Genomic DNA, 13,213 nt, shown 5'->3' with positions numbered 1-13,213 from the left:
GGGGGGACGGACGGTGCCGAGTTCACTGGAAACACCCGCTCCCTGCGGGGCAGAGTCAGAAAAGGCCTAATTCAGAACAACATCCGTCCGTCCGTCTGGGGCCTGTTCTTGCGCGAAGGCTTTGGGCACATTCGTGCGCACTGCGGACGACACAGCCTGACAATTTGGGGCTGTTCTCCAGGGGTTCCCAACCTTGTGTCTACCGGGGACTGGCAAACCCCTTCCCAACCGTTTGGCGGCCGGGTAACATTTTATCTGCATATTTGCATATTCATTATGCAAATAATAAATAGGCAAGTATTCAAATGAGATGTTACCAGTCCACCAAAAGCCCCAGCCGCCAGAGCCCCCCAGTGCTAGCTCTAACCCATAGAGCCCCCCACCCCTCCACTACCCTCCAGCGCCAGCCACTGACCCGAGTCCCCTGCACCCAACCCCCCATGCCAGCCAAGTGCCAGCCCCATATCTCAAATACCTCAGGGCCAACCCCCTGCCCCTTAAGGCCCACCACCACCAGACCCCCAGTGCCAGCCTCCTGTTCCAGAGCCCCACTGCACCCAGCCTCCTCAGAGCCTCCCCAGAGTCTTCCCCAGTGCCAGCCCCCAATATTAGCCCCATCCCCAGAACCTCCCAATGCCAGCACTGCCCCCATGGCTCCCCTACCCCCAGTGCCAGCTCCCGACCCGGGTCACCCCAGAGCCCCCCAGTATCAGCTTCTCCCCCAGAACCCCCCAGCACTAGCCCACCCCTGGAGCCCCAGTGCCTCCCAGTGTCAGCCCCTGCCTCCTAGAGCTCCCTAGTACTAGCCCCGACCCCAGAGCCCCCCAGTATCAGCTTCTCCCCCAGAACCCCCCCTGGAGCCCCAGTGCCTGCCCCGCCCCCCTCACCTAGCCCTGCGCTGCCTCCCAGCTGAGCGCTGCTGCCCAGGTCGCGGCTGCTCTAAGGCTGCCGTGCCAGGCTCTGCGCGGCCCTCCCGCCGCGCAGCGCACCGCTCTTCCGGAGGAGGCCCCGCCCCTGCCCGGCGCTGGTTGGCTGAGAGGCGGGGCAGGACACGCCTCTCCCAGCAGCCGCGGCGGCAGCGGCGTACCCCAGCCCCCAGAACCGCCACAGCCCGGCAGCCAGAGGTCCGCGGACCGGCACCATGGTTGGGAACCGCTGGCCTCCAGATAAAGGGAAGAACGGAGAAACATGCCCATAGCGTTCAGTCTGGCAGGGGCCAACGCCCCGTCTCGCTAGTGTCTGTGTCTGGTTCTTTGATTGTTTCTGTCTCCTGTATAATAATTGTCCCTGGGTGCCAACCAATCAAGAAGGTGGGAGATGCTTGGTTGGAGAATCACGGTCCAGCGCGTGAGGATTGGTGCGTGACATTTTCAGTAGGATGGTTGGCTAAGGCAGGGGTTCTCAAACTTGCGATACTGCGACCCCCCTCTCAGTGGCTCGCCACCCCCCTCAAATTTGTTTGCGGCCCCCCTCTAAGTGGCTCGCGACCCCCCGGGGGGTTGGGACCCACAGTTTGAGAAACGCTGGGTGAAGGAATACCTGGAAATACTGCTCTACGAAGGGGGTGGGGAAAAGGAAGGACGGGGGAAGAAAGGAACTTGGATTCCTGCTTGCTGGGAGCTAGCCCCAATTGTTGCCTCTCCGGGTTCGGGGCACAGCTGTTCTGTTCTGTTCACGAGAAGGACCAGGGAGGTGAAGGGGTGAAGGGTTAAGTGAGACGGGGAAGTGAGACGGTGAAGGGTTAAGGGAACAGGACAGACAACATCCTCCTGCCGCTCTGGACAGCCATAGGATGCCCACGCCTTGTAGACGCGGGACCGTTCTAGTCACCCCATCTCAAAAAGACATGCACTTCAACCTCGGGAATCCAGCAAGCCGGGAAACCAGGGGATGCCGGATTAAGGAAGTTTTGTGGACTATGGAGGGGGCGGGGTCTGGGAGGGAGGGCACCCCTGGGACACACAGCTATGGAAGCGGCAGAAGCGCTTTGCGGTCCGGCTGGTCCCCCCGCTGAGGGAGAGAAGGAGCAGGAACGCCCACAGCCGCTTCCTCCTCGGCCAGGGGCCGAGCCCGGGGTGTTCCCGGATGCCCGGAGGCTGGAGCGTGTTGGAATTGGAAAAGGGGCGGAGAAGGGCAACAAAATGGATGAGGGGGAAGGAAGATTTTCCATAAGAGGAGAGATTGAAAAGCCTGGGGTTGTTTCTCGCTACGCTTGCCTACTCCCCTCTTGGCCAGGGAGGGCCAGGGCTCCCCCCCAGCTGCTGGGGAAGGCCGGAGCAGCCCTGGCTCTTCACCCCCTTGCCCTGGTCACCAGGGAGAGTCTGAGGCCGGCCCAGCCCTGCCTCTTCCTCCTTCCCCTGGCCACCAGGGAGGGCCTGGGGCGGCCCCGGCTCTTCTCTCCCTCTCCAGCCACTGGAGAGGGTCCAAGGCCACCCTGGATGCCCAAGTTCTTGGGCCCCCAGTCCCTTGCCCCCAGGCTCCGTGGGGGGGGGGGGCTGGGCTGAAGCCACGCCATACCCAGCTCTCCCCCCAGCGGCTGGGAAGGGCTGGGCCAGGGCCACGCCAGAGCAAAGGCCACACCAGCCCCGGTCTCTTCTCCCCCACTATCCCGCCACCAGGGAGGGCTGGGCCGAGGCCGGGGCAGCTATGGCTCTTCCCCTGGCCACTGGGAATGGGGTAGGGAGGACCGAGGCCGCAGGCAGCCCCCACTCTCCGTGTGGGCCCTGGGAAGGGCCAGGCTGGGAGTGGGTGGGACTTGGCACCTGTGGGCGCAGAGTGACGTGATGGTGTCACTCTGTTGTCCTGCAGGAAAAACGTTTTTTATATCTAGAGAGAGACACGGGAGAAAGGGACCGGAGAAGAGTTATTTACCCCTTCGCGGGACACAAGAACGAGGGGTCCCCAGGGGAAATGAACAGGCAGCGGGTTGCACACCAACCCAAGGAGGGACGTCACACCACACACAGGCAAGCAGTGGGACCTGTTGCCGGGGATGCTGTGAAGCCCAAACTAGGTTCATAGACGAATGAGAAAAGTTCCTGGAGGCAGGGTCCAGCGGTAGCGGTGAGCCAGGGTGGTCGGGGACACAATCGTATGCTGCGGGTGGGTGTCCCTAAACGGCTAGTTGCCAGAAGCACTGGTGCTAGCCATGGCCAGAGACAGGACCCCAGGCTGGACCGACCACTGGTCTAGCCCAGCAGGGCCATTCTTAGTTTCTTTGATTCTTGCGTGGGGGGAGATTTCTACCCCATCAGCAGCTACTGCATCTTCCTCTCCATTCATGCCCCCTGCTATCCTCTCCTACCTCCTTCGGGCTTCCCTGACTGCCCCCATGCAGCATCAGCCCCCCCCTTCCTGCACAGCATCCTCCCCACTCCAGCTCGTCCCGATGCGTCCCCACCCGCCCACACCTCATCGGCAAGGGTGTTTCTCTCCCATCTCCAGATCTTGATGTCAGTTCAGCCTCGTGCACATGACCTGGCCCCACGCTCAGGAGCCCTAGATGCGGGGAGCATCCACATCCTAGCGGGGGCCCGACTCCGAGCCGGCTTCAGGGCCAGCGTTCCCCTACACACACGTCCTCTGCTCCTGTACAAGCTGAGCGGCATGGCCCGGGACAGGCACAAGCAGGAAGGGCGGCCCGACCGACTGTCTCTTCTGAGGCTGCCAGCCCGGGGTCCAAATGGCAAAGACGGTTTGGTATCCTCCACCGATTGGACGGGGACCCACCAAATCCAGTCCCCACAGCCTGCCAGACTGGTGTAAATTGGAGTGACGGGCTACAGAGCGAAGAGCTGGTCAAAAAATACGAGGTTTTCCCCCCCCCCCCCCGCCACCCCCGCAATTTTTTTTTTACTTTTGAGCAGAAATTTGACCACCGAAAGGTTTCTATTCGGAAATGCCGCTGTGGTCATAGAAGCTGTAGTTGGGGGAGGAGGAAGGGGTTGTCATTCTCTATAGGCCAGGCTGCCTGGCTGGACTACATATCCCATGATGCATCACAGCCTCCCCCACTCAGCTTGGAAAGGGGAGGCAGTGCATCCTCAGAAGCCCCAGCCCTGGTGCATCATGGGAGATGGAGTCCAGCCAGGGAGCCCAAACCACAGAAGAAAATGGCAGACAGGAGACCCCCCCCAAACTTAAATTCCCATGCAACAGTTGCATTTGCAAATCAAAATAGTTCAGCTTGGAGGTGCTACGGGATTTTCGCAGGGAAGCAGACTTGTTTGCATCATAATAACAAGAACAATAACAATTAATTATTATTTAAAAAAAAGTTTGGATGGAAATTTTCCACCATCCCATGTCACAGCCCCTCCCCTCCCCCCGCCACCCGTTCTTTGACACCGTTTTCCCAGAGCAAGCAGGGAGAGATCCCGGGGGAGAGGAACAGGAGCCCCAGCGGGCTGCCTTTTCTCTTACCGTAGTGAGGGATGATGGCCCAGGCCATGGCGGACGCGTAGATGCCCCCGATCATCCAGAACATGCAGAGCCAGCTGAGGTGCTCACCGCGCTTCTCCTGGGCGAGGAACTCCGAGAAGTAGGAAAAGACAATGGGGATCGAGCCCCCGATGCTGGGAAAGGGAGGAAGAAACCATAGATCAGAACAGTAGGCGAAAGCCTGCAAAGGCAGGTGATCCTCACGCTTCAGGACGTGAGCTCCTGGCCAGCTGCGGGTTAGGGGGTCAGGAAGGCCGTCTCCCCACCCCGCCCCATGATGCTGAGGTTTTACACCTTCCTCGGAAGCCAGGAAGGCAGACCTGAAACACACACACACCCCCGAGCCAATGCAGCAGCAGGTGGCGGTGGAGACCAAGAGAAATGAACGGCAGGTGGAGCGGGTCAGATACCTGGGCTAGATGAATCGGGTGTTTGCTGGGGAAGAGGGACGGGGGAAGAGATCCCAGACTGGAGGGAGTCTCTGTTGCAGGCGCTTCCATTGCACAGACACCAGCTTTTCCTGGGGGCTCCCCCCGGCCTGATGCCGGCGTTGGGTCGGCACTGTTCCTTCCCACCAGCGCTCGTTTTCTCAGCCACAGTGAAGCCTGCTCCGAAGCACCAGCAGGTTTCCGCGGGCAGCTGCCGGGCAGGGCTCCCAGAGAAGGGGAAGTCAGAGGTGCATGTTGCCCGCACATCCCAGTTCATTACGGCACCTGCTTTCCTGCCCAGATGTGGGAGCCAGTTTGACCAGGCAAAGCGGCAACTTAGCTAATAAACCCACTGGGAGAACCCACGAGGGGCTAGAGGAGGGAGACAAACTTCCTGTTTCTGGATCTGCGTCTGCTTTGCTGGGTGACCTCGGCCCAGGCACAGCTTCCATATTCGCGGCCGCGTTTCATCTCCAGCAGCATGAGCAGTGGGGATGTAGAGGGATCCGAACTGGGGATGGAGTCCCTGGTTGAGCTGTACCAAGTTTGTCAGGCAAAGAGAAGGGGGTGGGAATCTGGCCAGGGTGTCCAAGGCAGAAGGGGGCAGATGGAGACGTGGTACAGGATTTCCCAGGACATTTCCATTCCAAATCAAACCACTGGTCCATCTAAGCAGGTATCTCCACCTTCCGCCATCCTGGATCCGACTGTTATTCCATCTAAGCTGGTATCTCCACCTCCCACCATCCTGGATCCGACTGTTATTCCATCTAAGCTGGTATCTCCACCTCCCGCCATCCTGGATCTGACTGTTATTCCATCTAAGCTGGTATCTCCACCTCCTGCCATGCTATATCCGACTGTTATTCCATCTAAGCTGGTATCCACACTTCCCGCCATCCTGGATCCGACTGTTGTTCCATCTAAGCTGGTATCTCCACCTCCCACCATCCTGGATCCGACTGTTATTCCATCTAAGCTGGTATCCACACTTCCTGCCATCCTGGATCCGACTGTTATTCCATCTAAGCTGGTATCTCCACCTCCTGCCATGTTGGATCCGACTGTTATTCCATCTAAGCTGGTATCTCCACCTCCTGCCATGCTGGATCCGACTGTTATTCCATCTAAGCTGGTATCCACACTTCCTGCCATGCTGGATCCGACTGTTATTCCGTCTAAGCTGGTATCCACACTTCCTGCCATCCTGGATCCGACTGTTATTCCATCTAAGCTGGTATCTCCACCTCCCGCCATCCTGGATCCGACTATTATTCCATCTAAGCTGGTATCTCCACCTCCCGCCATCCTGGATCCGACTGTTATTCCATCTAAGCTGGTATCTCCACCTCCCGCCATCCTGGATCCGACTGTTATTCTATCTAAGCTGGTATCTCCACCTCCCGCCATCCTGGATCCGACTGTTATTCCGTCTAAGCTGGTATCCACACTTCCTGCCATCCTGGATCCGACTGTTATTCCATCTAAGCTGGTATCCACACTTTCTGCCATTCCTGATCAACCTCACTGGCATCCTGCCAGCTGCCATCTTTGCCAGTTTCCCAGTCTCTGCCATAATGTATGCAGCCACTGGCCCATCTGCTGTGGCCTCCCGACCTCCTCTAGTGCAACAGCTCTGGCCACCGGTCTCCCTAGCTCCATCTCTTTGGACACCCACTCACCCAGCACCCCATCGCCGGTCCAACCTGACCAGCTGACCAGCTGAGTTCCGGCCTGGCCCAGATGAGACCTCAGTGGTTCTAATAGCTCCAGGTAACATCCCACCTCTAAATATGGTGCACGGAGCCCGGAAAAGGCTGAGGGTCAGTCTCAGTCCCCCAGCCATGGGGCGGCCACAGGTGGACCTTCCCATGAGGCCCCTTGCCCCTGGGGAACTGGGACCCCTGCAAGGGGACGAACGCGCCACCCTGCTGGCAGAGCGTTGGAGAGGAGCGGGCTGGCTCCCGGGGGGCTTCTCTTACCCCACGCCGGAGAGCAGCCTGCAGAAGAGGAAGGTGCCGTAGCCTTGCACGAAGGAGGAGAAGAAGGCGAAGACGCTGTTGACCGAGAGGGAGATGAGGAGGCACTGTCTCCGGCCGATCCGATCCGCCAGGCCGCCCCACAGGAACGCTCCCACCATCATGCCCAGGTAGACGATGAGGCCTGGAAGGACACAGGAAACAGAGCTGCACCCCTCAGCAGTAGCGCCCGGCCCTGGAGTACATCACTCCCCATGGCTGCAGCAGTCCCTCGGGGCTTGGCAGAGCACATCTGGGCGGGGACCATGAGGATGCCAAAGCCAGGCAGCTGGTGCTGGGGTGGAGCATGGCAGACAGACAGCACAAGTGTCTAGAAGGCAGGAAGTTAGACCAAGGGGAAGAAAAGCCACGGCTCCTGGCTTCCACACGCTGCCCCGTGCTCTAAGCACTAGGCCACACATTCCTCCCACTAGAGACTGCTCCCAGCCCTGAGGTAGGGTGGGAACCCAGCAGTCCTGACACCTAGCGTCTCCCCGCTGCTCTAACCACTAGACCCTACGCACCTCTCAGAGCTGGGGCTAGAACCCAACAGTCGCGCTGCGTCTCTGAACCCCAAATTAGGCGCTCGCAGGAGATGAAAATCCCTCCCTCCTATAACAGCCCAGCCCTCTGCCAGCTGGTGGCTCTGGGCGGCTCGCCCCACCCCTAGCCTGCCCTGCCAGCAGGGACAGTGTCACCCTGCAGGGCTGAGTTGGGGGGCAGGGCATGGAGGAGGCAGAGGTGTGAGGAGTGTCTCTGTGATATGGCAGGGGGAGGGGTGTGAGCAGAGGAAATGGAGCTACAGGGGGTGTCCCAGTGATGCTGCAGGAGTGGGGTGAGTGGGAGAGATGGGGGCGCAGGGGGGGGGGAGCAGGGAAGGATGAGGGGGCATGGAGGGATGGGGCGCAGGGGGTTGGGGATTCAGGGGGAATGGGGGTGCAGGGAGGCGGGGGAACAGGAGGTGTCCCTGTGATGCTCTGGGGGAGGGTTGAGCGGGGGGGATGGGGGAACAGAGGAGATGGGGGCACCGGGGGCCAATCATGCCGCAGTGCAGCTCTGAGCAGCGGATCAGCTGGCTGCGGCAGGGAGAGGAAATGACTAATCCCTTCACCCCGAGCCTCTGCTCTTGACGTGGCGGCCAAGGGAGGGGGAGACTCCAAATCGGGCCGTTCACACCCCAGCTGTCGCCCTGCGTGATTAGCAGGAGCCTGATCTCTGGCCTGGAGATTACACGGCCGTTGGGCAGGGCTCACGCAGCCCAGCCCAGCCTAGCCCGGGGAGAGAACCGTCCTGCCACCCACGCAGGGCCAGATCCTCCTCCGCGGCCCCGCGAGCAGCCTGCCACGAGGGCGGAGCCCCCTCCCTCCATGAGTCACCCCTCCCCGCAGGCTGGCGGGCTCTCCCGGGCCAGGCGCCCGCCGCCGGGCCCTTCACGACGCTCTCAGGAGGTGCCGCGGCTGCGCCCCGGCAGGGCAGCTGGGTAGAAAGCTCCCGCCGGAGTCCTCAGCGTTCGTCCAGGCGGACGCGGGGCCGGAGCTCAAGGCTGCTTTTGGCCAGGCCGCTGCCCGGGGCGCGCCAGAGCCCAGATCGTCCTCCCTGAACGTGCCCGAATCCTCACGGCTTGGAACCATTCGCAGCCCCACCGGCTCCGGGCAGCGGCGCCAGTTTCTAACTTGTAAAGGAAGAGGGGCCGGGGCTCAAGCAATTCTCTTATGTTCCGAACAGAGGCAGCCACCCCAGAGGTGTCGGGCTCTGAGCTGCCGGGCCCAGAGGTGCCAGACGCTGAGCTGCCGGGCCCAGAGGTGTCGGGCTCTGAGCTGCCGGGCCCAGAGGTGCCGGGCTCTGAGCTGCCGGGCCCAGAGGTGCCAGACTATGAGCTACCGGGCCCAGAGGTGCCGGGCCCAGAGGTGCTGGGTTCTGAGCTTCCGGGCCCAGAGGTGTCGGGCTCTGAGCTGCCGGGCCCAGAGGTGCCGGGCTCTGAGCTGCCGGGCCCAGAGGTGCTGGGCTCTGAGCTGCCAGGCCCAGAGGTGCCAGACTATGAGCTACCGGGCCCAGAGGTGCCGGGCCCAGAGGTGCTGGGTTCTGAGCTTCCGGGCCCAGAGGTGCTGGGTTCTGAGCTACCGGGCCCAGAGGTGTTGGGTTCTGAGCTGCCGGGCCCAGAGGTGCCGGGCTCTGAGCTACCGGGCCCAGAGGTGCCGGGCTCTGAGCTACCGGGCCCAGAGGTGTTGGGTTCTGAGCTGCCAGGCCCAGAGGTGCCGGGCTGTGAGCTGCCGGGCACAGAGGTGCCAGGCTCTGAGTTGCCGGGCCCAGAGGTGCCGGGCTCTGAGCTGCCGGGCCCAGAGGTGCCGGGCTCTGAGCTGCCGGGCCCAGAGGTGTCGGGCTCTGAGCTGCCGGGCCCAGAGGTGCTGGGCTCTGAGCTGCCGGGCCCAGAGGTGTCGGGCTCTGAGCTGCCGGGCCCAGAGGTGCCGGGCTCTGAGCTGCCGGGCCCAGAGGTGCCGGGCTCTGAGTTGCTGGGCCCAGAGGTGCCGGGCTCTGAGCTGCCGGGCCCAGAGGTGCCGGGCTCTGAGCTGCTGGGCCCAGAGGTGCTGGGCTCTGAGCTGCTGGGCTCTGAGCTGCCGGGCTCTGAACTGCCGGGCCCAGAGGTGCCGGGCCCAGAGGTGCTGGGCTCTGAGCTGCTGGGCTCTGAACTGCCGGGCCCAGAGGTGCCGGGCTCTGAGCTGCCGGGCCTAGAGGTGCCGGGCTCTGAGCTGCCGGACCCAGAGGTACCAGGGCTCAGCCTCAGCAAGCCCTGACACAAATTACGCACTAGCTGCTCTTGTGCAGCAAGCCCCCTCCCCAGATAGGTGGCCGAAGGCGACCTACGAACCTGCATGGGTGCCTGGGGAGAGCTCCGGCCCGTGTCCTATTCCCAGCTCTGCTGCGGACCTGCTGGGCCCCTTTCCCCAAGCCTCGCCAAACAGTTACAAGTGCAAACCCAATTTCCCAGCTGCCGAATTCACTCGCCAAGCCCCGCAGGTGATTGGCTTTAACGGGTTTTTACTGGGGCTGCCCCGGGAGCCTCCATCATGGGCTACGCCCCTACGGTGCTAGGTGCTGCACAGACCGAGAAAAAAGGCAGTCCCTGCCCCAAAGAGCTGGCAATCTAAGTAGAAGGCACAAGGCACCAGATGGCGGACGCAACACAAGAAGGGAACATGGGTCAGCAGCTGACTACGGTTAGCAATAAATCGCTCAGTATCTGGATTCCAGGCGGCTGTAACAAAACCACACGCAACACGCCCAGAGAGCACCCCCAGTGTCGGCGGCGCTCGGAGCTCCCCAGGATCAGGCGGTGGTAGGAAGGACTCAGTCAGTAACATAGGAACCATAGTGGAGAACAGTTATGAAAGCAAATGAAAACCCGGGACAGACACACTGGACAAGGTCCTGCAGACGCAGAGACGTGTTACCCCCCTGGTGGACCAGTGAGAGCATCAGCAAATACTAGCCCGGGGTGACGTTTTCCATCTGAAATAGCGTCCGGATGAAAAATGCAGAGTTGTTGCCACCCAAAATATTTTGCAAATGTGTATCAAATTCATTGCATTGTTTCCACTGAACCCTGCCCTGGAAAATCCCTCCCCTATTTGGAAATGTTTCACGTCTCCTTTTTGGAGGCCAAACCTTTCGATTTTTCCATTCCAGACAATTTTCCGATGCACGTTTTACTGCAACTGGCTTTTTTAAAACTGAAACCCAGCCCAAAACGAGTCACACGGACCTTTGTGTTCCAAAACCCAAGCCCACCCGAAAAACGTGCGTTCGGGGGCAACCTGACGTTACTTCCCCTTCCCCCATTTTTTCAAAACTGCTTTCCGTTTCCTGTTCCTCGGTTACAAGGCTAGACGGGACCACCGTGATCCCCGAGTCTGCCCTGGCGAGCAGAAGGCCCGAGAACTTCCTCCAAAGAATTCCCAGAGCAGAGCTGGTCAAAAACCATCCCGTCAGGATTGAAAAAATGCCAGCGATGGAGACGCGACTAGGACCCTCGACAAGTTGTTCCAAGGGCCGATTGCTCTTCCTGAGAAAAAGAGACCCTCTATTCCCTGTCTGAACTTGTCTAGCATCCCCCTTCCAGCCACTGGCTGCTGGCCAGTCTTCCTCTGTGGGTATGAAGAGCCCGCTATCAAGTATTTGTTCCCTGTGTCGGAATTTACTGACTGATCAAGTCACCCTTAACCTGCTCCTTGTTAAGCTAAATAGCATCAGCTCCTTGCGTCTCTCACGCGCCAAGGCAGGTTTTCTAACTCACCTTTGGGACTCTTCTCTGAACCTCCTCCGAGCTACCCACATCGGTCCAGACTGGCCCGGGAAGGGAAGCCAACGCAGGCTGTGACCCCGACACGGCAATCGATCCATGCAGGGCATGGGGCTGTGCGGGCGCAGTGCCCATGTGCGTGGATTGGCTTGCAGGACCGATCACTCTCGCCATAGAGCAGTGATGGGAAGACCCCTGAAAGACTGCGAACCCCCGGTCCCTGTTTTACCCCCGTGCATTCAGGGGTTGCTGCTCTTCGCACCGAGCGGCTGCCGGGATGCGGGGCGGGCGCTCTCGATAAGCACTCGCTCGCGCCGTCTGTGCCGCAGCGCTCTCCGCACTAATCCTGCTCCCGAGAATCACCGGGGAACCTGAGCAGAGCGCCTTGCAAAGCCCGGCAATTCCATGCCCTACGCCAGGAGTGGGGAACCTATGGCCCATGGGCCGGATCTGGCCCCTGGCTTACCTGCATGCAGCCCCCTAGGATAAGAGCTCCCTCCAGCATCTTCCCTGTGGCTTCCCACCCAGACCCCGAACTCCTACTCCGCTCCAGCACCCTCCCAGACCCCCAACCCCTTCCTGCACCCTCTCAGACCCCAATCCCGCTTCCCGGAAGCCCCCTCCCACACACTGAACTCCTCCTTTTTTGGCCCCATCCCAGAATGTAGGGGAGGCCCACAGAAATCTACTAGCCTGGGCACCTCCCCAGGCTCTGACGTGTGAGGGAGATGTGGGGGGTCTGTTTTAGTTTCTCACTTGTGTGCAGCCCCCGACTGATTTTTTTCTGTGGCTCAGCGGCCCCCGACCCAAAAAAGGCTCCTCAGCCCTGCCCAACGCTAGCGATCGTGCCTTAAAACAGAGCCCTGCGTTGCTTGACCCTTCTCTAGCCCACGCGGCAGCTGGGAGCTCCAGCCGGAATCCTGTTCCCCAAGGGGCTTTGATCAGCAGGCCAAGGTTGGAGCATGGTGGGCCGCACCCCGAGGCCTGTGCTAGCTGGGTGCACAGGAGGCCCTGGTCTGTGGGGCGGCCAATCCTGCCCTTTTGCCTGCGCTGGATCCACCTCCCACACTCGGGAGAAATTGCCCGGCGAGAAATCCTAACCCAGCCGTGACTGGCAAAGCGAAGAGACAACATGCAGACGGGGTCCGGGCTGGAAGCACTGGCTGGCTGGCGGGGTGGGCAGCCTGCCGCCCCAGCGAAGCCATGGAGAGTCGGGAGGCAGAGCGCGGGCGGAGGAGACGCGGCTATTTTTATCCTGCCTTTCATTGCGATGGGAGCTGCAGTCACAGGGCCGCGCGTCAGCGTGATGCAAGGTGACAGGCCGCACGGAAGAGCGGCGCGCCCCAGCGCTGCTCTTCCGGACACTCCGGGGAGATTCGGGGCTGGGGACGTCCCTAACAAGGGGGCACTGCCGTGGGCACAGCGCCAGGAAGCAGCGTGTCCCTCGGGCGGCCATGGTTTTGGAAGTGGAGGCAGCGGGTGGAGAGCGCTCGTAAGCCCCCATTGCACACACGTGGCCCTGTCCTCTGGGGCTGTGCAGGCCTCGGTCACATCAAAGCTCGCGCCTCGGCAGTGTAGACGTCGCCCGGGTCACAGTCCGGCAGCACAAAGCAGCTGCAAACGCACCTCTGAGACGCCTCTCCCCATGCAGAGCCCTCCCGCGCTGCCCTACGGGCCCTGTACCCCCCCCGGCGTGGCAGTGGATTAGGGGCGTGGCCACAGGGCGCCGCACTATGGGTAGCCATTGGCTTCCTCTGGGGAACCGAATGTGTGGCCCGCCCCGCCACTGGCCAACTGTGTCACTAGGGTTGCCAGCTGCCTTATCACAGCTTCTCAGAGGTTGTTGCAGGGGTGTGGTGTTGGGGAAAGGGGTGTGGTCTCAAGGAAAGGGGTGTGGTCTCAAGGAAAGGGGTGTGGTCTCAAGGAAAGGGGTGTGGCTTCAGACAGAAGGGGCGGGACTCGGGCTTGCCTTCCTGGTGCCCTAAGCAGCTGCCTGCTCCATCCCGTGGTGGCCCCCTGCTTTGGGCTGC

At 61.2% G+C, this 13,213-nt stretch overlaps 1 protein-coding gene across 1 annotated transcript in view; it reads right to left on the bottom strand.

Moving 5' to 3' along the window:
* Positions 1 to 13,213, bottom strand: part of SV2A (synaptic vesicle glycoprotein 2A) — a 61,025-nt gene that overhangs the window by 22,731 nt on the left and 25,081 nt on the right. The window contains exons 3-4 of the mRNA XM_075907579.2: positions 6,851 to 7,031; positions 4,423 to 4,574 (exon numbers count right to left, since the gene is read on the bottom strand). Of these exons, the coding sequence (XP_075763694.2) occupies positions 4,423 to 4,574; positions 6,851 to 7,031 (333 nt within the window). The remainder of the gene's footprint in view (positions 1 to 4,422; positions 4,575 to 6,850; positions 7,032 to 13,213) is intronic.

The sequence above is a fragment of the Pelodiscus sinensis genome, chromosome 22 (assembly GCF_052426305.1).
Source record: "Pelodiscus sinensis isolate ZL-2025 chromosome 22, ASM5242630v1, whole genome shotgun sequence".
NCBI classification, from domain to species: Eukaryota; Metazoa; Chordata; order Testudines; family Trionychidae; genus Pelodiscus; species Pelodiscus sinensis.
The sequence above is the reverse complement of the archived record's forward strand: the minus strand, read 5'-3'. Positions and strand labels throughout refer to the sequence as shown.